Genomic DNA, 24,168 nt, shown 5'->3' on the forward strand with positions numbered 1-24,168 from the left:
GCAGAATAGTGAGTGCAGCTCTGGAGTATAATACATAATGTAACTCAGGATCAGTAAAGTAATGGATGTACACAGTGACTGCACCAGCAAAATAGTGAGTGCAGCTCTGGAGTATAATACAGGATGTAACTCAGGATCAGTACAGGATCAGTAATGTAATGTATATACACAGTGACTGCACCAGCAGAATAGTGAGTGGAGCTCCGGAGTATAATACAGGATGTAACTCAGGATCAGTAATGTAATGTATGTACACAGTGACTGCACCAGAAGAACAGTGAGTGCAGCTCTGGAGTATAATACAGGATGTAACCCAGGATCAGTAAAGTAATGTATGTACACAGTGACTGCACCAGCAGAATAGTGAGTGCAGCTCTGGAGTATAATACAGGATGTAATTCAGGATCAGTAATGTAATGTATGTACACAGTGACTGCGCCAGCAGAATAGTGAGTGCAGCTCTGGAGTATAATACAGGATGTAACTCAGGATCAGTACAGGATCAGTAATGTAATGTATGTACACAGTGACTGCACCAGCAGAATAGTGAGTGCAGCTCTGGAGTATAATACAGGATGTAACTCAGGATCAGTAATGTAATGTATGTACACAGTGACTGCACCAGCAGAACAGTGAGTGCAGCTCTGGAGTATAATACAGGATGTAACTCAGGATCAGTAATGTAATGTATGTACACAGAGACTGCACCAGCAGAATAGTGAGTGCAGCTCTGGAGTATAATACAGGATGTAACTCAGGATCAGTAATGTAATGTATGTACACAGAGACTGCACCAGCATAATAGTGAGTGCAGCTCTGGAGTATAATACATAATGTAACTCAGGATCAGTAAAGTAATGTATGTACACAGTGACTGCAGCAGCAGAATAGTGAGTGCAGCTCTGCAGTATAATCCAGGATGTAACTCAGGATCAGTAATGTAAAGTATGTACACAGTGACTGCACCAGCAGAATAGTGAGTGCAGCCCTGGAGTGTAATACAGGATGTAACTCAGGATTAGTAATGTAATGTATGTACACACAGACTGCACCAGCAGAATAGTGAGTGCAGCTCTGGAGTATAATACAGGATGTAATTCAGGATCAGTAATGTAATGTATGTACACAGTGACTGCACCAGCAGAATAGTGAGTGCAGCTCTGGAGTATAATACAAGATGTAACTCAGGATCAGTACAGGATCAGTAATGTAATGTATGTACACAGTGACTGCACCAGCAGAATAGTGAGTGCAGCTCTGGAGTATAATACAGGATGTAACTCAGGATCAGTACAGGATCAGTAATGTAATGTATGTACACAGTGACTGCACCAGCAGAATAGTGAGTGCAGCTCTTTTAGTATAATACAGGATGTAACTCAGTATCAGTAAAGTAATGTATGTACACAGTGACTGCACCAGCAGAATAGTGAGTGCAGCTCTGGAGTATAATACAGGATGTAATTCAGGATCAGTAATGTAATGTATGTACACAGTGACTGCACCAGCAGAATAGTGAGTGCAGCTCTGAAGTATAATACAAGATGTAACTCAGGATCAGTACAGAATCAGTAATGTAATGTATGTACACAGTGACTGCACCAGCAGAATAGTGAGTGCAGGTCTGGAGTATAATACAGGATGTAACTCAGGATCAGTAAAGTAATGTATGTACACAGTGACTGCACCAGCAGAATAGTGAGTGCAGCTCTGGAGTATAATACAAGATGTAACTCAGGATCAGTACAGGATCAGTAATGTAATGTTATGTACACAGTGACTGCACCAGCAGAATAGTGAGTGCAGCTCTGGAGTATAATACAGGATGTAACTCAGGATCAGTACAGGATCAGTAATGTAATGTATGTACACAGTGACTGCACCAGCAGAATAGTGAGTGCAGCTCTGGAGTATAATACAGGATGTAACTCAGGATCAGTAATGTAATGTATGTACACACAGACTGCACCAGCAGAATAGTGAGTGCAGCTCTGGAGTATAATACAGGATGTAACTCAGGATCAGTAATGTAATGTATGTACACAGTGACTGCAGCAGCAGAATAGTGAGTGCAGCTCTGGAGTATAATACAGGATGTAACTCAGGATCAGTAATGTAATGTATGTACACACTGACTGCAGCAGCAGAGTAGTGAGTGCAGCTCTGGAGTATAATACATGATGTAACTCAGGATCAGTAAAGTAATGTATGTACACAGTGACTGCACCAGCAGAATAGTGAGTGCAGCTCTGGAGTATAATACAGGATGTAACTCATGATCAGTAATGTAATGTATGTACACAGTGACTGCACCAGCAGAATAGTGAGTGCAGCTCTGGAGTATAATACAGGATGTAACTCAGGATCAGTACAGGATCAGTAATGTAATGTATGTACACAGTGACTGCACCAGCAGAATAGTGAGTGCAGCTCTGGAGTATAATACATGATGTAACTCAGGATCAGTAAAGTAATGTATGTACACAGTGACTGCACCAGCAGAATAGTGAGTGCAGCTCCGGAGTATAATACAGGATGTAACTCAGGATCAGTAATGTAATGTATGTACACAGTGACTGCACCAGCAGAATAGTGAGTGCAGCTCTGGAGTATAATACAAGATGTAACTCAGGATCAGTACAGGATCAGTAATGTAATGTATGTACACAGTGACTGCACCAGCAGAATAGTGAGTGCAGCTCTGGAGTATAATACAGGATGTAACTCAGGATCAGTACAGGATCAGTAATGTAATGTATGTACACAGTGACTGCACCAGCAGAATAGTGAGTGCAGCTCTGGAGTATAATACAGGATGTAATTCAGGATCAGTAATGTAATGTATGTACACAGTGACTGCACCAGCAGAATAGTGAGTGCAGCTCTGGAGTATAATACAAGATGTAACTCAGGATCAGTACAGAATCAGTAATGTAATGTATGTGCCCCGTGACTGCACCAGCAGAATAGTGAGTGTAGCTCTGGAGTATAATACAGGATGTAACTCAGGATCAGTAAAGTAATGTATGTACACAGTGACTGCACCAGCAGAATAGTGAGTGCAGCTCTGGAGTATAATACAGGATGTAACTCAGGATCAGTACAGGATCAGTAATGTAATGTATGTACACAGTGACTGCACCAGCAGAATAGTGAGTGCAGCTCTGGAGTATAATACAGGATGTAACTCAGGATCAGTACAGGATCAGTAATGTAATGTATGTACGCAGTGACTGCACCAGCAGAATAGTGAGTGCAGCTCTGGAGTATAATACAGGATGTAATTCAGGATCAGTAATGTAATGTATGTACACAGTGACTGCACCAGCAGAATAGTGAGTGCAGCTCTGGAGTATAATACAAGATGTAACTCAGGATCAGTACAGGATCAGTAATGTAATGTATGTACACAGTGACTGCACCAGCAAAATAGTGAGTGCAGCTCTGCGGTATAATACAAGATGTAACTCAGGATCAGTACAGGATCAGTAATGTAATGTTATGTACACAGTGACTGCACCAGCAGAATAGTGAGTGCAGCTCTGGAGTATAATACAGGATGTAACTCAGGATCAGTACAGGATCAGTAATGTAATGTATGTACACAGTGACTGCACCAGCAGATTAGTGAGTGCAGCTCTAGAGTATAATACAGGATGTAACTCAGGATCAGTGCAGGATAAGTAATGTAATGTATGTATACTGTGACTGCACCAGCAGAATAGTGAGTGCAGCTCTGGAGTATAATACAGGATGTAACTCAGGCTCAGCACAGTATCAGTAATGTAATGTATGTACACAGTGACTGCACCAGCAGAATAGTGAGTGCAGCTCTGGAGTATAATACAGGATGTAACTCAGGATCAGTACAGGATCAGTAATGTAATGTATGTACACAGTGACTGCACCAGCAGAATAGTGAGTGCAGCTCTGGGGTATAATACAGGATGTAACTCAGGATCAGTACAGGATCAGTAATGTAATGTATGTACACAGTGACTGCACCAGCAGAATAGTGAGTGCAGCTCTGGAGTATAATATAGGATGTAACTCAGGATCAGTACAGGATAAGTAATGTAATGCATGTACACAGTGACTCCACCAGCCGAATAGTGAGTGCAGCTCTGGAGTATAATACAGGATATAACTCAGGATTAGTACAGGATAAATAATATAATATATGTACACAGTGACTGCACAAGCAGAATAGTGAGTGCTGCTCTGGAGTATAATACAGGATGTAACTCAGGATCAGTACAGGATAAGTAATGTAATGTATGTACACAGTGATTGCACCAGCAGAATAGTGAGTGCAGCTCTGGAGTATAATACAAGATGTAACTCAGGATCAGTACAGGATCAGTAATGTAATGTATGTAAGCAGTGACTGCACCAGCAGAATAGTGAGTGCAGCTCTGGAGTATAATACAGGATGTAACTCAGGATCAGTACAGGATCAGTAATGTAATGTATGTAAGCAGTGACTGCACCAGCAGAATAGTGAGTGCAGCTCTGCAGTATAATACAGGATGTTACTCAGGATCTGTACAGGATAAGTGGTGCTATGTATTGCCCCTGCAATGTGTCAATGGCAACTGGAATAGAATCAGGAAACCCTAATCACTCAAAGTCAAATTTGAATGCAGGATCTGAGGACAACAAGATAGAATGAATAGTTTTCTTTCATTACCTGTACAAGGCAGCAGCCTGTACCGTTGATACTGACATCATAATCCCCAGTAACGCTGAGCGGTAGTGTCTGGACTAGAAACCTGTTCAACTTATTTACTGTTATCTCATTTTGTCCTGTCACTTTTATAGTCTGATGAGCATTGGGGGTAAAAACATATTTGGCAAAGGCAGAAAGGGCCTGAAGAGTAACCACAGTGTCCTGAAAGAGACAAAAGATAAGATAGATGATAGATAATAGATAGATAATAGATATATATGAGATAGATGGATGATAGATAGATGATAGATAGATAATAGATATATATGAGATAGATGATAGATAGATAATAGATATATATGAGATAGATAGATAATAGATAGATAGATGATAGATAGATAATAGATAGATAATAGATATATATGAGATAGATAGATGATAGATAGATATGTAGATAATAGATATATATGAGATAGATAGATGATAGATAGATAATAGATAGATAATAGATATATATGAGATAGATGATAGATAATAGATATATATGCGATAGATAATATATAGATAATAGATATATATGAGATAGATAGATGATAGATAGATAGATGATAGATAGATAATAGATATATATGAGTTAGATAGATGATAGATAAGAGATATACAGTCATATGAAAAAGTTTGGGCACCCCTATTAATCTTAAGCTTAATGTTTTAAAAAAATTGGTGTTTTTGCAGCAACTATTTCAGTTTGATATATGTAATAACTGTTGGACACAGTAATGTTTCTGCCTTGAAATGAGGTTTATTGTACTAACAGAAAATGTGCAATCTGCATTCAAACAAAATTTGACAGGTGCATAAGTATGGGCACCTCACCAGAAAAGTGACATTAATATTTAGTAGATCCTCCTTTTGCAAAAATAACAGCCTCTAGTCGCTTCCTGTAGCTTTTAATGAGTTCCTGGATCCGGGATGAAGGTATTTTTGACCATTCCTCTTTACGAAACAATTCCAGTTCTGTTAAGTTTGATGGTCGCCGAGCATGGACAGCCCTCTTCAAATGATCCCACAGATGTTCAATGATATTCAGGTCTGGGGACTGGGATGGCCATTCCAGAGCATTGTAATTGTTCCTCTGCATGAATGCCTGAGTAGATTTGGAGCGGTGTTTTGGATCATTGTCTTGCTGAAAGATCCATCCCCTGTGTAAATTCAACTTTATCACTGGTTCTCCTCCTGGTTCTCCTCTTATCTCTCTGACCGCTCCTTCTCTGTGTCTTTTGCCGGCTCCTCCTCCTCCCTACTTCCTCTTACTGTCGGGGTTCCTCAAGGATCAGTCCTAGGCCCCCTTCTTTTCTCCTTATACACCGCTCCTATTGGACAAACAATCAGTAGATTCGGTTTTCAGTACCATCTCTATGCTGATGACACCCAATTATACACCTCTGCTCCGGACATCACCCCTGCATTACTACAAAAGACCAGTGATTGTCTTTCTGCTGTGTCTAACATTATGTCCTCCCTCTACCTAAAACTGAATCTGTCAAAAACTGAACTACTCGTCTTTCCTCCCTCCATTAATCTACCTGTGCCCGATATTGCCATCTCCGTTTGTGGCTCAACCATTACTCCCCAGCTACAAGCCCGCTGTCTTGGGGTCATTTTTGATTCAGATCTTTCTTTCACTCCTCACATCAAATCACTCGCTCGTTCATGTCATCTACACCTCAAAAACATCTCAAGAATCAGGACTTTTCTCACCTTTGACTCTGCAAAAACTCTTACTGTCGCTCTTATTCATTCTCGTCTTGACTATTGCAACGCTCTACTAATCGGTCTCCCTCTTACTAAACTCTCCCCTCTCCAATCCGTCCTGAACGCAGCAGCCAGGATCATATTCCTCGCCAGCCGCTACACCGATGCCTCTTCCCTGTGCCAGTCATTGCATTGGTTGCCCATCCAATATAGAGTTCGTTTTAAACTTATCACGCTTACCCACAAAGCGCTCCATGCTTCAGTACCCCCCTACATCTCCTCCCTTGTCTCAGTCTACCACCCTACACGTGCCCTCCGTTCTGCAAATGACTTGAAACTAAAATCCTCCATAATCCGAACTTCCCACTCCCGTCTCCAAGATTTCTCGCGTGCTGCGCCAATTCTCTGGAATGCACTACCCAGGACAGTTCGATTAATTCCCAATACCCACAGTTTCAAGCGAACCCTAAAAACACATTTCTTTAGACTGGCGTATCACCTAAACACACTCTGTCCATCCCAGCTTTCACCCATATTAAAATCTTCTTCAACTTCGGGTTCAAACCAACCATGCACATAAAAGCCTCTGTCAGGACTGCACACATACTGGCTGGCGACCAGTCCATGTATTATTATATATCCTATTTAGTATATCAAGTCTGCATTATACAATATATGTACTTTTTACCTTTTGTGTCTCCCCCACTTCCTCATAGACTGTAAGCTCGCGAGCAGGGCCCTCACTCCGTTCGATATGAGATATGCTTATTCTGTATTGTCTGTATAAGTCCCCCCTAAAATTTGTAAAGTGCTGCGGAATATGTTGGCGCTATAAAAATAAACTATTATTATTATTATTATTATTATATCACTGATTCTTGAACATTATTGCCAAGAATCTGCTGATACTGAGTGGAATCCATTCGTCCCTCAACTTTAACAAGATTCCCAGTGCCGGCATTGGCCACACAGCCCCAAAGCATGATGGAACCTCCACCAAATTTTACTGTGGGTAGCAAGTGTTTTTCTTGGAATGCTGTGTTTTTTTGCCGCCATGCATAACGCCTTTTTGTATGACCAAACAACTCAATCTTGGTTTCATCAGTCCACAGGACCTTCTTCCAAAATGAAATTGGCTTGCCCAAATGTGCTTTTGCATACCTCAGCCGACTCTGTTTGTGGCGTGCTTGCAGAAACGGCTTCTTTCGCATCACTCTCCCATACAGCTTCTCCTTGTGCAAAGTGCGTTGTATAGTTGACCGATGCACAGTGACACCATCTGCAGGAAGTTGATGCTGCAGCTCTCTGGAGGTGGTCTGAGGATTGTCCTTGACTGATCTCACCATTCTTCTTCTCTGCCTTTCTGATGTTTTTCTTGGCCTGCCACTTCTGGCCTTAACAAGAACTGTCCCTGTGTTTTTCCATTTCCTTACTATGTTCCTCACAGTGGAAACTGACAGGTTAAATCGCTGAGACAGCTTTTTGTATCCTTCCCCTGAACAACTATGTTTAATAATCTTTGTTTACAGATCATTTGACAGTTGTTTTGAGGAGCCCATGATGCCACTCTTCAGAGGAGATTCAAACAGGAGAACAGCTTGCAAGAGGCCACTTTAAGTAGCTTTTCTCATGATTGCATACACCTGGCTATGAAGTTCAAAGCTCAATGAGGTTACAAAACCAAAAAAAGCGCTTTAGTAAGTCAGTAAAAAGTAGGTAGGAGTATTTAAAACAAGAAAATGATAAGGGTGCCCATACTTATGCACCTGTCAAATTTTGTTTGAATGCAGATTGCACATTTTCTGTTAATACAATAAACCTCATTTCAAGGCAGAAACATTACTGTGTCCAACAGTTATTACATATATCAAACTGAAATAGCTGTTGCAAAAACACCAATTTTTATAAAACATTAAGCTTAAGATTAATAGGGGTGCCCAAACTTTTTCATATGACTGTATATGAGATAGATAAATGATAGATAGATAATAGATAATAGATATATATGAGATAGATAGATAGATGATAGATAGATAATAGATATATATGAGATAGATAGATGATAGATAGATATATAGATAATAGATATATATGAGATAGATAGATGATAGATAGATGATAGATATATATGAGATAGAAAAATGATAGATATATACTAGATATATATGAGATAGATAGATGATAGATAGATAGATGATAGATAGATAATAGATATATATGAGTTAGATAGATGATAGATAAGAGATATATATGAGATAGATAAATGATAGATAGATAATAGATAGATAATAGATATATATGAGATAGATAGATGATAGATAGATATATAGATAATAGATATATATGAGATAGATAGATGATAGATAGATGATAGATATATATGAGATAGAAAAATGATAGATATATACTAGATATATATGAGATAGATAGATGATAGATAGATAATAGATATATATGAGATATATATGAGATAGATAGATGATAGATAGATAATAGATATATATGAGATAGATAGATGATAGATAGATAATAGATATATATTAGATAGATCGATGAGAGATAATAGATATATATGAGATAGATAGATGATAGATAGATAATAGATATATATGAGATAGATGATAGATAACAGATACATATGAGATAGATAGATGATAGATAGATAGATAACAGATAGATATGAGATAGATGATAGATATATATGATATAGATGATAGATAACAGATAGATATGAGATAGATAGATGATATATATGAGATAGATAGATGATAGATAGATAACAGATATATATGAGATAGATAGATAGATAACAGATAATATATAGATAACAGATGGATAGATAATGGTTAGATAGAGTACATACCGCTGTGCACAGAAATCCTCCATATGGATTTTGTTGCCGGATCAGCCAGACGGAGATCTTCCCCATGTATGTCAGCTCTTGTGTAGCATTGGGGCCCACAGCGTAGCTCAGTAATACATACGCAGTGCTTTGCACTTCAGCAGGAGAATATGAAGGATAGAAACCCGGTTGTGGTGCAGGTTTGTCATCACGTTCCCAATGGATCGTCCCCCCTGATGACCAGAAGGTTTTATATGTTACACAACTGATGTCCAGTCAACTAGGTTTCCCGTATCAGTAGAAGCCACATAGAAGTGTCTTTCCACAGTACCCTTTGGCACCATTGTATATAATGCAATGTGTATATCTGTATCTTCTTACCTTCTTCGATGGCCTTGGATTTTAATGAGGTGAGAAGACTTTCCCTCCTGGGCCAATCCTGAGCCAATGTAAAGGCGTAGGCCATGATGGCCTGTTGGTACACACTGAGGTCGGTGTTGGTGTCAACGACATTTTGCAGACAGGTCAATGCACCGCTCAGCAACGTCATCTGAGAAAGACACAAGACAACGCTCTACAGTTTTTTCTATCCAGTAAATGAAAGGACTTTTCCAGGATATTGAAAAAAAGACATGAAAGAGAGAGGAATGCGATAAAATAAAAAAAATAAAACTTCAACTCTTAAAGGGTTATTGCCATCTCGAATATTTGACATGTCCACAAGGTATACAATGAATATCTAATAGATGTGGGTCACACTGCTTTGTCCAATACCCTGTAGCTCACGGCCACTCATCGCACCTTTCTCCATTCAGTTGTATGGCGGAGCCAACAGTGGGACTCCCATCTATCAGACAGTCAGTGGATATGGCATATTTGTTCAAAATGGTTGTAACCATTTAAATCCCCTACCACTCCCCAGTCTCTGGTAATGTACATCCACATGACCACTGCAGCCAATCACTAGCCTCAGAGCTGATATTTGCATGTGCAGCACTAGCCTGACTAAAGCCAGCGATTGACAGCAGCGCTCTCGTGGATGTACTGATGTCTTTGCCCATTGGTGGCCCTGGAGCGCTGGCAGGTTTAATAGATGAGTTTATTCATTTTTTATCACATATCCACTTACTTTTCTTAAAAGGAAGATCCAGGTTAAAAGAAAGAAAAGATGAAAAAAATTAAAGCTTATTCCAACCATGGTGACTTGTCTTTGGCACGTATAAGATGCCACTGATATTATCTCTTTCCTTCCTCTTTGTCTGGGACGCAGCTTGCTGTAATAGAAACCTTATCCAGCAGCGTTGTCCGCAGACATGGACAATTACGTAAGTTGCTGTCATGTTCCTGGGTTCGAACCCTTGTGCCTGTGTTCTTTGGTCGACTTCTCTGTCCGCCAAGCCACAGCAGAAACACCTTTTATCCGGGTGTTTCAGTCCTGTTATTATGGCTGCAGCTTGTTTAGCATAACACAGGTGTTTTCGTTTGTCTTGTCCTATCACCTTTCAGGTGCGACTTTATATTATTAGTCAGAAAAATTCCAGCTAGGCTTTATCTCCTTGCTGTTTCTGTTCTTTAAGTTGCACCTACTTTCTATTTCTATTTAGGAAGTAGGCAGTAGGGGCGGACCTACCGCCCGTGCAGCCGGTTCATTGAACGGGGGCCCCCGAGGGAGAGAGGGCCCCTCCAGCCTCCAGCAGGGCCGCCATCAGGGCATGACTGCCCTGACTCCAGCATGGGGCCCGGCCGGTCGGGGCCCCCTCAGAGCCCCGTTGGGGCCCCCCTCTTGTGCGTCTCCTCATGGGGCCCCCCCGCAGGACTTCCCGCCGTCACATGACCCCCCCGCCATCACATGACCGGAGATGTCCCTACGCTCAGGGGGTGTGACATCCTGCATGGGGCATTATAAGAGGGGGAGGGGGGAATTGACATCCTGCATGGGGCATTATATGGGGGAGGGTGGAATTGACATCCTGCATGGGGGCATTATATGGGGGTGGGGGGGTGTGACATCCTGCATGGGGCATTATAAGAGGGGAAGGGGGGAAGTGACATCCTGCATGGGGCATTATAAGGGAGGGGGGGTGACATCCTGCATGGGGCATTATAAGGGAGGGGGTGTGACATCCTGCATGGGGCATTATAAGAGGGGGAGGGGGGAATTGACATCCTGCATGGGGCATTATAAGGAGGGTGGATGTGTGACATACTGCATGGGGCATTATAAGGGAGTGGGTGGTCTGACATACTGCTTGGGGCATTGAAAAGGGGGGAAGTGACATCCTGCAAGGGGAATTATATGGGGGGGAGAGGTGACATCCTGCATGGGGCATTTTATGGGGGGTAGAGGTGACAACCTGCATAGGGCATTAAAAGGGAGGTGTCATCCTGCATGGAGCATTATAAGGGGGGAACAGCCTGCATGGAGCCAATATTCTGTATGGAGCATTATATGGGGGACAGTATTCTGTATGGAGCGTTATATGGGGGTCAGTATTCTGTATGGAGCGTTATATGCGGGCCAGTATTCTGCATGGAGCGTTATATGGGGGCCAGTATTCTGTATGGAGCGTTATATGGGGGTCAGTATTCTGTATGGAGCGTTATATGGGGGTCAGTATTCTGTATGGAGCATTTTGTGGGGGCCAGTATTCTGTATGCAGTGTTATATGGGGACCAGTATCCTGTATGGAGAGTTATATGGGGACCAGTATCCTGTATGGAGCATTATATGGGGACCAGTATCCTGTATGGAGCATTATAAGGGGGTCAGTATGCTGTATGGAGCATTACACTGTGCGCAGAATTATTAGGCAAGCTATATTTTAAAGGATTATTTTTATTATTGAACTATGTTCTCAATCAACCGAAAAGACTCATAAATATCCAAGCTTAATATTTTTGGAAGTTGAGTGAGGTTTTTTTAGATTTGGCTATCTTAGGAGGATATCTGTTTGTGCAGGTAACTATTACTGTGCAGAATTAATAGGCAACTTAATAAAAACCAAATATAATCCCATCTCACTTGTTTATTTTCACCAGGTAAACCAATATCAGTGCACAAAATTTAGAATTAAACATTTCTGACATGAAAAAACAAAAACCCAAAAAATTAGTGATCAATATATCCACCTTTCTTTATGATGACACTCAGCAGCCTCCATCCATAGATTCTGTCAGTTGCTTGATCTGTTTTCGATCAACATTGCGTGCAGCAGCCACCACAGCCTCCCAGACACTGCTCCCAGAGGTGTACTGTTTTCCCTCCCTGTAGATCTCACATTTTATGATGGACCACAGGTTCTCTATGGGGTTCAGATCAGGTGAACAAGGGGGCCATGTCATTATTTTTTCTTCTTTTAGACCTTTACTGGCCAGCCACACTGTGGAGTAGTTGGATGCATGTGATGGAGCATTGTCCTGCATGAAAATCATCTTTTTCTTGAACGATACCGACTTCTTCCTGTACCACTGCTTGAAGAAGTTGTCTTCCAGAAACTGGCAGTAGGTCTGGGAGTTGAGCTTCACTCCATCCTCAACCCGAAAAGGTCCCACAAGTTCATCTTTGATGATACCAGCCCATGCCAGTACCCCACCTCCACCTTGCTGGCGTCTGAGTCGGAGTGGAGCTCTCTGCCCTTTACTGATCCAGCCTCTGGCCCATCCATCTGGCCCATCAAGAGTCACTCTCATTTCATCAGTCCATAAAACCTTTGAAAAATCAGTCTTAAGACTAAGAATGGCATCTTGGCAGCTTCACGCTTGATTTTCCTCAATTCATGGGCAGTTATTTTGCGCCTTTTTTGGCCAACACGCTTCTTGCGACCCTGTTGGCTATTTGCCATGAAACGCTTGATTGTTCGGTGATCACGCTTCAAAAGTTTGGAGATTTCAAGACTGCTGCATCCCTCTGCAAGACATCTCACAATTTTGGACTTTTCAGAGCCCGTCAAATCTCTCTTCTGACCCATTTTGCCAAAGGAAAGGAAGTTGCCTAATAATTAAGCACACCTTATATAGGGTGTTGATGTCATTAGACAACACCCCTCCTCATTACAGAGATGCACATCACCAGATTTACTTAATTAGTAGTTGGCTCTCAAGCCTATGCAGCTTGGAGTAGGACACCATGTATAAAAAGTATCACGTGATCAAAATACTCATTTGCCTAATAATTCTGCATGCGGTGTATATGGTGCCCATAATACTGTATGGAGGACTATACTGTCCAGTCTGCACTGTGCGCTGTGAGGATTCGCCGGTTTCTGAGCTATTGTAGAATTTACAATAGATATCGCTCGTTTAATGGGGCATTATAAGGGGGGAAAGGCCTGCATGAAGCGTTATATGGGGGCCAATATTCTGTATGGAGCGTTATATGGGGGTCAGTATTCTGTATGGAGCGTTATATGGGGGCCAGTATCCTGTATGCAGTGTTATATGGGGAACAGTATTCTGTATGGAGCGTTATATGGGGACCAGTATCCTGTATGGAGCATTATATGGGGACCAGTATCCTGTATGGAGCATTATAAGGGGGTCAGTATCCTGTATGGAGCATTATATAGGGTCCATTATACTGTATGGAGAACTATACTGTCCGGTCTGCACTGTACGCTGTGCGGATTCGCCGGTTTCTGAGCTTTTGTAGAATTTACAATAGATATGAGTTGCTACTCTAGCATAACAGTAGCAATTCATAATTAGCTAGTAAGGGATTTTTGCGTTAGTATAGGGTTTTTTGCAAGTATAGTATCACTATAATGTCACACTAAGGACAAAATTGATACATTGTTTCAGGACGAATGTCTAAGAGGCTGTAGGACAATAACGAGGACCTTCCCTTTGTCCTTGCACTAGGTATAGCACAGTGTATCCCCCAAAGTGTGCCTTATAAAGGACCAATCAATTCCAATGAAAAATGTAAGAAGTGAGTGTCAATTAAACTAGTCCCCGATTCATCAAAGCAATTACGGTAGAATTTCGGTGTAAATTACTTTGTAATGTGGAGTTGCGCAAAAATTTGTCACTTTTGGCGTTTTCACTCCAGTTTCACCAATCTGCACCCATTTTGGGAAAAGTTGGAAACAAGGACATGATGATTTATGGCGAGGTTCACACAGGCACATACCCCTTTTCAGACGCGCCGGATTAAGGGGAATGAAGAGGAATGAATGAAAGGCTCATCTGACTCCAGCTTGTACAATGCCAATCTTGATGAATCTGGGTCTAAGCCTTTTCTCAAATATATGTCATTAGCAAATTAGATTGTTTCCTTCATTATTACCAAGATGCATGTTTTACTTCCATTTTACCATCATAAACTCAAAATCTAGTGAGGAGAAGGCTGTAGGGTTTACTTCTGCTGCTGCTTCTATCCTCATTTCCTGCTACTCTATAATATACTGGAATCCATCTTTTATTGCTTCCTATATTACTTTATTATCTTAATTATTTTTTATGTTATAATATTACATTATTCATTATGATTTGAGATGAGCAAACCCGAACTGTAAAGTTCAGTGTTCGTACCGGACACTTAGCGTCCGGTACGACACAAGTTTTATTTAATTTTCATTTACAGGAGGTAATAAGTACTTTTGTTGAGGGACATAAACTAACAAGAAGAAAGAAAAAAAGTAGAAACAGAATAGTCTAAATTACCCCAAGACTGTAATTAGACTCCAGGCAAGCGATGGCAAGGAAGGCTGTATAGGTGACATCATTATCCGTTGCTTCTCTCTGTGCAATATAAAAGAAAAAAGATTTATATTAGATACACAATGATACATGTTATGTATAAGTAAAGATTGATAATTCACTTCGGATGAAGGTGAACACAGAAATCATTACGAATCAATACGACAGTCAACAGGAACTTTTACCATAAAGGGGTCGCCGATGGCATTGAAGCAGCCACTTTCGAGTTGCTGTAGGTTTTCTAGCCAGATAAGAGTTTGTTGTTGGATTTTGTCATCTATGTAAATGTATTTCTTGCATTGATTGAACGTCTTGAAGACATTAACGGTCAACCTGCAATGAAGAAGATGTGAACCGATCAGCACACTTGTAATGCATTAGGGCCCCTGTAAAACCGCCAAGGTCAATGGTACTTTAGATAAAACAGCTTTATATTTATCTGCAAGATCAGGGAAAATATATATTCTTGTACCGTGTTAGCCAGTAGATAGAAAAATATTTAGATTTGAGAGTCCTCAGTGGTTAATACCTTTTAATGGCTAACTGAAAAGATTGTAACAAATTGCAAGCTTTCAGATTTTGTGGTATACTATGCCTGATGAAGAGGCCTGAGTAGTCTCGAAAGCTTGCAATTTGTTACCATCTTTTCAGTTAGCCATTAAAAGGTATCAACCACTGAGGACTCTCAAATCTAAATATTTTTCTGCAAGATCAGATCTTTGCTTTATACTAAAGGCATGAAAAGTGTCACGCTGGTGGACTCACTGCGCCACGGGCCGGGCTTACCCTGGAGGGCTAATCAGCTACCTGGTATTCACTGGTGCTCCTGATGGTGGAGTCAGGCTTGAGCTGCATATAGCCACCAGGTAGCACTCCTAGGGCAGTCCGCAGCTGACCTCAAGTGTCAGAATAGCAGAAAATAACTCGGAGTCCAAGGCCGGACCGGATACATATGGTACTGATGTAGATGATGGTTCAGAGGGGATAGACTTTAGAACCGGTAGTGGCAGCGTGGAATTTCCGCACATGTATCGCTGGAGCGGTTTCAGGATTCTGGTATCGCCGGATTGGTTTAAGGTTCACGTACCGCCGAATCGGTTTCAGATCCAAGTAAGGGCATCGCTAGCGTGAAATATTCGGGGCTCCAACCCTTAACATTTGGCGCAGAGCACTGGATCTCCTGCCAGAGTGCAGTGGGGGCGACAGTGAGTCAGGTGAAAGTAACTCTGTGCACTGACTGCTGCCGCCCCACTGCCGTGATCCTTCTCTGTCATTATCTTTCACTTCCTGTGGGGGAGAGGAGCTCGGCTGCCTGCAGAGAGGAGAGAGGAGGACGCGTGCCGTACAGTGCAGCCTCCTTCCTCGGTGAAAGCAGCTTTCTCACGGCACCGAGGATTAAGTGTAACGCGCCCCCCCCAGTGGGCGAAAATCCCACATTGACAGCTGTATATGACAGCTGACACCCTGCGGCAAACCCTTAAATGTTGCAATCAATCATGACAGCGACATCTAGGTGGTTGAAAGGGGGGATAAGATACCTCCTTTAACACCATCGTTCCTCTCCTATATTAATCGGGGGTGCTGATCATTGCCATAGTACACCGAGCTCATCTGATGACCCGAGGGTATGGTGGCCTGTTAGACCCAGCTATAAGTCGGTTCTAACAGGCTGAATCAGCATAGAATTGACAGATCTCAGGCATTGCTCTGCACAACTACTGCAGTGTATGAGATCAGCGATCAAAGTACAAAATATACATGTCCCACAGTAAGACTAAGTGAAAAAGTAAAAAAGTTAAATAAAAAATGTAGAAAAAAATACACTCAAAACGCACAAAAATCACTAAAGCTGTTTCACTACTAAAAGCGCAGTCCTTGTGTTAAAATAAATATAAACCAAAAACGTAAATATAATTGGTCTGGAATGACCCAAACTATAAAAGTGTTATGTTATTTATTCCACACGGCAAACAAGTTAATAACAAAAACTCCCCAGAAATGTCACTTTTTATTCATACTGACACACATAAAAAATTGAATAAAAAGTGATCAAAAAGTCATATATATAAAAAAATGAAAACAACAAATTGTCCAGCAGAAAACAATTCAGAAAAAAAAAAAGTTACAGCTCTCAGAATATAACGATGAAAAAACAAATTTGTTTTTGTAAAATATAGTTTTTTTAGCGTGTAGAAGTAGCAAAGCATAAAAAAACTATGTAAATCTGGTATCGCTGTAATTGCACGGACCTGAAGAATAAAGCCACCTTATCACTTGTACCGCATGGTGATCCATGCAAAAATAAACAATATATAAAAATAATAATTGAAATTTTGTTCATTAATTGTGCGTCTGAAAAATCTGGATGAAAAGTGACCAAAAAATTTTATGCCGTGCATAACATTTTTGATCACTTTATATTCAGATTTTCCAGATGCACAATGATACCAAACAAATCTTTAACTACCGTAGTTGTGAAAAATAAGCCCTCATACAGGTCTGTTCGCCAAAAAAATAAAAAAGTTTCAGCTCTCAGAATATGGTGACGAAAATACAAATTTTTTATAAAAAAAAAAAAAAAAAAAAGTATTTTCACTCAATGATAGTAGCAAAACTATATACGGTAAATCTGGTAGAAGACCTGAAGAATAAATACGCCTTATTTCTTATAACATACAGTGAACCGTAAAAAATAAAAATAAGGACTATTCTTGTACTGCTGTTTATATGTTCATTCTGTCTCCCAAAAATCGGAATAAGGCTCGGCTCACATTTAAGAGAAATCCTATGAAGGAAGGAAATACCAATTATTTCAAACCATCCTGTGCCCTGGCCTGGAATACTAAAGAATACAGAAAACCTACAAAAAAAAGTATCCAAAATGGGCCTTATATCACCAAACAATCTTTATTAAACACAAAAGATTTAAAAAATACACAAAAACACATGGACAGTTATAATGTACATTGCACATTGCATCACTAACAAAGCAATGGGGGCAGTGTAGATAGTAGATAGGATGTGACAGGTTCCCTTTAACTAACCTGAAAGGTAAACATTGCAAATGTAAAAAAAAAATGTTTTTGTCTTCGAAAAGCTGCAAAAAAATACAGTAAGGAGTGATCAAAATGTCGTATCTATTCCAAAATGAAAATAAATGTGGTCTTGCCCCACAAATAATATGGAATCACACAGCTCCATCGACTAAAAAATAAAAACATTAAGGGTCTTTGGAAATGGTGACACAATAAAAAAAAGTACTGATAATAAAAAAAAATCTAAAATATATTATACAAATTCCCAATTTTTGTTTTCATAACAAATATATTGAAAAAACTATACAAGTTTGGTATCGCCATAATCGTACTGCTGAGGAGACTACACTATACTATATATAAAGGGGTGTGGGTGCTATCATATTATATACAGTACATTGTGAAAGTATTTGGCCCCCTTGAACTTTTCTAACTTTTGCCACATTTCTGGCTTCAAACATAAAGATATAAAATTCTAATTTTTTGGGGGAAGAATCAACAACAAGAGGGACACAATCGTGAAGTGGAACGAAATTTATTGGATATTTTAAACTTTTTTAAAAAACTGAAAAGTGGGGCGTGCAATATTATTCGGCCCCTTTACTTTCAGTGCAGAAGTTCAGTGAGGATCTCTGAATGATCCAATGTTGTCCTAAATGACTGGTAATGATAAATAGAATCCACCTGTGTGTAATCAAGTCTCCGTATAAATGCACCTGCTCTGTGATAGTCTCAGGGTTCTGTTTCAAGTGCAGAGAGCATCATGAAGACCAAGGAACACACCAGGCGGGTCCGAGATACTGTTGTGGTGAAGTTTAAAGCCGGATTTGGATGCAAAAAGATTTCCCAAGTTTTAAACATCTCAAGGAGCACTGTGCAAGCGATCATATTGAAATAGAAGGAGTATCAGACCACTGCAAATCTACCAAGACCCGGCCGTCCCTCTAAACTTTCATCTCGAACAAGGAGAAGACTGATCAGAGATGCAGCCAAAAGGCCCATGATCACTCTGGATGAACTGCAGAGATCTACAGCTGAGGTGGGAGAGTCTGTCCATAGGACAACAATCAGTCGTACACTGCACAAATCTGGCCTTTATGGAAAAGTGGCAAGAAGAAAGCCATTTCTCAAAGATATCCATAAAAAGTCTCATTTGAAGTTTGCCACAAGCCACCTGGGAGACACACCAAACATGTGGAATAAGGTGCTCTTGTCAAATGAAACCAAAATCAAACTTTTTGGCCACAATGCAACACAGCTCATCACCCTCAAAACACCATACCCACTGTCAAAAGTGGTGGCAGCATCATGGTTTGGGCCTGCTTTTTCTTCAGCAGGGACAAGGAAGATGGTTAAAATTGATGGGAAGGTGGACGGAGGAGTCTGGAAGAAAACCTGTTGGAGTCTGCAAAAGACCTGAGACTGGGACGGAGATTTATCTTCCAACAAGACAATGATCCCAAACTTTAAGCAAAATCTACAATGGAATGGTTCAAAACTAAATGTATCCAGGTGTTAGAATGGCCAAGTCAAAGTCCAGACCTGAATCCAATCGAGAATCTGTGGAAAGAGCTGAAAACTGCTGTTCACAAACGCCCTCCATCCAACCTCACTGAGCTCAAGCTGTTTTGCAAGGAAGAATGGGCAAGAATTTCAGCCTCTCGATGAGCAAAACTGAAAGAGACATACCCCAAGCGACTTGCAGCTGTAATCGCAGCAAAAGGTGGCGCTACAAAGTATTAACTCAAGGGGGCCGAATAATATTGCACGCCCCACTTTTCTGTTTTTAATTTGTTAAAAAAGTTTAAAATATCCAATAAATTTCGTTCCACTTCACGATTGTGTCCCACTTGTTGTTTATTCTTCCCAAAAAATTAGAATCTTATATCTTTATGTTTGAAGCCAGAAATGTAACAAAAGGTAGAAAAGCTCAAGGGGCCAAATACTTTCACAATGCATTGTATAAGGGACTATGGGGGTCACCATGCTATATATAAGGGGCAGTGAGGCAATCATACTATATATATATATATATATCTATATATATAATCGTCTTATCCCGTCTGTCTGTCTGTCTGTCTATCTGTCTGTCTGTCTGTCTGTCCAGGAAATCCCGCGTCGCTCATTGGTCCGGAAGCGGCCAATAAGCGCCGTGGGATTTCTGAAAAAAGATGGCGGCTGTTAGCGGCTCATCTGCGGGACGGAGGTCAGCGGCGATGCAGCGGGGAGATGAGCGGCGCTAGCAGCACAACTACCCCGACCGGCGCCGCTGACCTCCATGCGGGTAAAGTAAGAAGATCAGCGGCTTGGCCCGCTGATCTCCCGACAGCAAGTGTGAACGGAGGACCGGGGAACGGCGCCGCCGGTCGGGATGTTTCTGCTGCGAGCAGCAGCTCATCTCCCGGTTTCTCGCAGCAGAAGGAGCCGCACAGGCAGCGCCGCTCCCCCGTCCTCGCTAATACGGAGCCGCACAAGCAGCGCCGCTCCCGGGCCCACACTAATACGACGCTGATTGGTCGCGCTGGCCGACCTCAACCAATCAGCGAGATGGGCGGCAAATTTAAATACCGCTCTGCTGATTGGTCGCGGTGTCCGGCTGCGACCAATCAGCGAGATGGGCGGCAAATTTAAACGCCGCTGTGCTGATTGGTCGCAGTGGCCGACCGCGACCAATCAGCAAGATGGGCAGCAAATTTAAACGCCGCTCTGCTGATTGGTCGTGGTGTCCGTCCGCGACCAATCAGCGAGATGGGCGGCAAATTTAAACGCCACTCTGCTGATTGGTCGTGGTGTCCGGCCGCGACCAATCAGCGAGATGGGCGGAAAATTTAAACGCCGCTCTGCTGATTAATCGCGGCCGGCCACCGCGACCAATGAGCGAGATGGGCGGCAAATTTAAACGCCGCTCTGCTGATTGGTCGCGGTTGGCCGGCCACCGCGCCAATCAGCGAGATGGGCGGCAAATTTAAACGCCGCCGTGCTGATTGGTCGCGGTGGCCGGCTACCGCGACCAATCAGCGAGATGGGCGGCAAATTTAAACGCCGCTCTGCTGATTGGACGCGGTGGCCGGCTACCGCGACCAATCAGCGAGATGGCCGGCAAATTTAAACACCGCTCTGCTGATTGGTCGCGGTTGCCGGCTGTGACCAATCAGCAGTATTGGCGTCAAATTTAAACCCCGCTCTGCTGATTGGTCGCGGTTGCCGGCCGCGACCAATCAGCAGTATTGGCGCCAAATTTAAACGCCGCTCTGCTGATTAGTCGCGGTCGCCGTCCGCAACCAATCAGCAATATTGGCGCAAAATTTAAACACCGCTCTGCTGATTGGTCGCGTTTGCCATCCGCGACCAATCGGCAGTATTGGCGCCAAATTTAAACCCCGCTCTGCTGATTAGTCGCTGTCGCCGTCCGCGACCAATCAGCAAAATTGGCGCCAAATTTAAACGCCACTCTGCTGATTGGTCGCGGTTGCCGGCCATGACCAATCAGCAGTATTGGCGCCAAATTTAAACCCCGCTCTGCTGATTGGTCGCGGTTGCCAACTGCGACTAATCAACATTATTGGCGCCAAATTTAAACCACGATCTGCTGATTGGTCGCGGCTGGCAATTGCGACCAATCAGCATTATTGGCGCCAAATTTAAACGCCGCTCTGCTGATTGGTCGCGGCCGGCTACCAATCAGCGAAATCGGCGGCAAATTTAAACGCCGCTCTGCTGATTAATCGCGGCCGGCCACCGCGACCAATCAGCGAGATGGGCGGCAAATTTAAACGCCGCTCTGCTGATTGGTCGCGGTGGCCGACCGCGACCAATCAGCGATATAGGCTGCAAATTTAAACACAGCTCTGCTGATTTGTCGCGGTCGCCGGCCGCGACCAATCACCAGTATTGGGGCCAAATTTAAACACCGTTCTGCTGATTCGTCGCGGTCGCCGGCCACGACCAATCAGCGATTTTGGCGCCAAATTTAAACACCGCTCTGCTGATTGGTCGCGACCACCGGCTGCGACCAATCTGCAGTATTGGCGCCAAATTTAAACACCGCTTTGCTGATTAGTCGTGACTGCCGGCCGCGAATAATCAGAAGTATTGGCGCCAAATTTAAACACCGCTCTGCTGATTGGTCGCGACCACCGGCTGCGACCAATCTGCAGTATTGGCGCCAAATTTAAACACCGCTTTGCTGATTAGTCGCGACCGCCGGCCGCGAACAATCAGCAGTATTGGCGCCAAATTTAGACACCGCTTTGCTGATTGGCCGCGACCGTGACCAATCAGCAGTATTGGCGCCAAATTTAAACCTCGCTCTGCTGATTGGACGCAAGCGCCGTCCACGACCAATCAGCGATTTTGGCGCCAAATTTAAACACTGCTCTGCTGATTGGTCGTGGTCGCCAGCAACAACCGATCAGCAGTATTGGCGCCAAATTTAAACACCGCTCTGCTGATTGGTCGCGGTTGCCAACTGCGACTAATCAACATTATTGGCGCCAAATTTAAACACCGCTCTGCTGATTGGTCGCGACCACCGGCTGCGACCAATCTGCAGTATTGGCGCCAAATTTAAACACCGCTCTGCTGATTCGTCGCGGTCGCCGGCCACAACCAATCAGCGATTTTGGCGCCAAATTTAAACACCGCTCTGCTGATTAGTCATGACTGCCGGCCGCGAGCAATCAGCAGTATTGGCGCCAAATTTAAACACCGCTCTGCTGATTGGTCGCGAACGCCGGCCACGACTAATCAGCATTATTGGAGCCAAATTTAAACACCGCTCTGCTGATTGGTCGTGGTCGCCGGCCGCGACCAATCAGCAGTATTGGCGCCAAATTTAATCCCCGCTCTGCTGATTGGTCGCGGCCAATCAGCATTATTAGGGCCAAATTTAAACCCCGCTCTGCTGATTAGTCGCGACCGCCGGCCGTGACCAATCAGCGATTTTGGCGCCAAATTTAAACACCGCTCTGCTGCTTGGTCGCGGTTGCCGGCTGCGACTAATCAGCATTATTGGCGCCAAATTTAAACACCGCTCTGGTGATTAGTCGCGACCGCCGGCCATGACCAATCAACGATATTGGCGCGAAATTTAAACACCGCTTTGCTGATTGGTCGCGGTCGCGACTAATCAGTGATTTTGGCGCCAAATTTAAACACCGCTCTGCTGATTAGTCGCGGTCGCCGGCCGCGACCAATCAGCGATTTTGGCGCCAAATTTAAACACCGCTCTGCTGATTGGTCGCAGCCGGTGGTCGCGACCAATCTGCAGTATTGGCGCCAAATTTAAACACCGCTTTGCTGATTAGTCGCGACTGCCGGCCGCGAACAATCAGCAGTATTGGCGCCAAATTTAAACACCGCTCTGCTGATTGGTCGCGACCACCGGCTGCGACCAATCTGCAGTATTGGCGCCAAATTTAAACACCGCTTTGCTGATTAGTCGCGACCGCCGGCCGCGAACAATCAGCAGTATTGGCGCCAAATTTAGACACCGCTTTGCTGATTGGACGCAAGCGCCATCCACGACCAATCAGCGATTTTGGCGCCAAATTTAAACACTGCTCTGCTGATTGGTCGTGGTCGCCGGCAGCAACCGATCAGCAGTATTGGCGCCAAATTTAAACACCGCTCTGCTGATTCGTCGCGGTCGCCGGCCACGACCAATCAGCGATTTTGGCGCCAAATTTAAACACCGCTCTGCTGATTGGTCGCGACCACCGGCTGCGACCAATCTGCAGTATTGGCGCCAAATTTAAACACCGCTTTGCTGATTAGTCATGACTGCCGGCCGCGAGCAATCAGCAGTATTGGCGCCAAATTTAAACACCGCTCTGCTGATTGGTCGCGACCGCCGGCCTCGACCAATCAGCGATTTTGGCGCCAAATTTAAACACCGCTCTGCTGATTGATCGCAACCGCCGGCCGCGACCAATCTGAGATTTTGGCGCCAAATTTAAACACCGCTCTGCTGATTGGTCGCGGTTGCCGGCCACGACTAATCAGCATTATTGGAGCCAAATTTAAACACCGCTCTGCTGATTGGTCGTGGTCGCCGGCCGCGACCAATCAGCAGTATTGGCGCCAAATTTAATCCCCGCTCTGCTGATTAGTCGCAACCGCCGGCCGTGACAAATCAACGATATTGGCGCCAAATTTAAACCTCGCTCTGC

General features: G+C 43.1%; 1 protein-coding gene across 1 annotated transcript in view; it reads right to left on the bottom strand.

Moving 5' to 3' along the window:
- LOC141271585 (ovostatin-like) overlaps positions 1–24,168 on the bottom strand; it is a 135,149-nt gene that overhangs the window by 23,801 nt on the left and 87,180 nt on the right. Inside the window, exons 27-31 of the mRNA XM_073681629.1 lie at positions 15,149–15,296; positions 14,928–15,005; positions 9,648–9,816; positions 9,288–9,499; positions 4,691–4,891 (exon numbers count right to left, since the gene is read on the bottom strand). Coding sequence (XP_073537730.1) covers positions 4,691–4,891; positions 9,288–9,499; positions 9,648–9,816; positions 14,928–15,005; positions 15,149–15,296 — 808 coding nt within the window. The remainder of the gene's footprint in view (positions 1–4,690; positions 4,892–9,287; positions 9,500–9,647; positions 9,817–14,927; positions 15,006–15,148; positions 15,297–24,168) is intronic.

Source organism: Phyllobates terribilis, unplaced genomic scaffold (assembly GCF_046119375.1).
Source record: "Phyllobates terribilis strain yellow unplaced genomic scaffold, ASM4611937v1 Scaffold_5__5_contigs__length_657084704, whole genome shotgun sequence".
NCBI lineage: Eukaryota > Metazoa > Chordata > Amphibia > Anura > Dendrobatidae > Phyllobates > Phyllobates terribilis.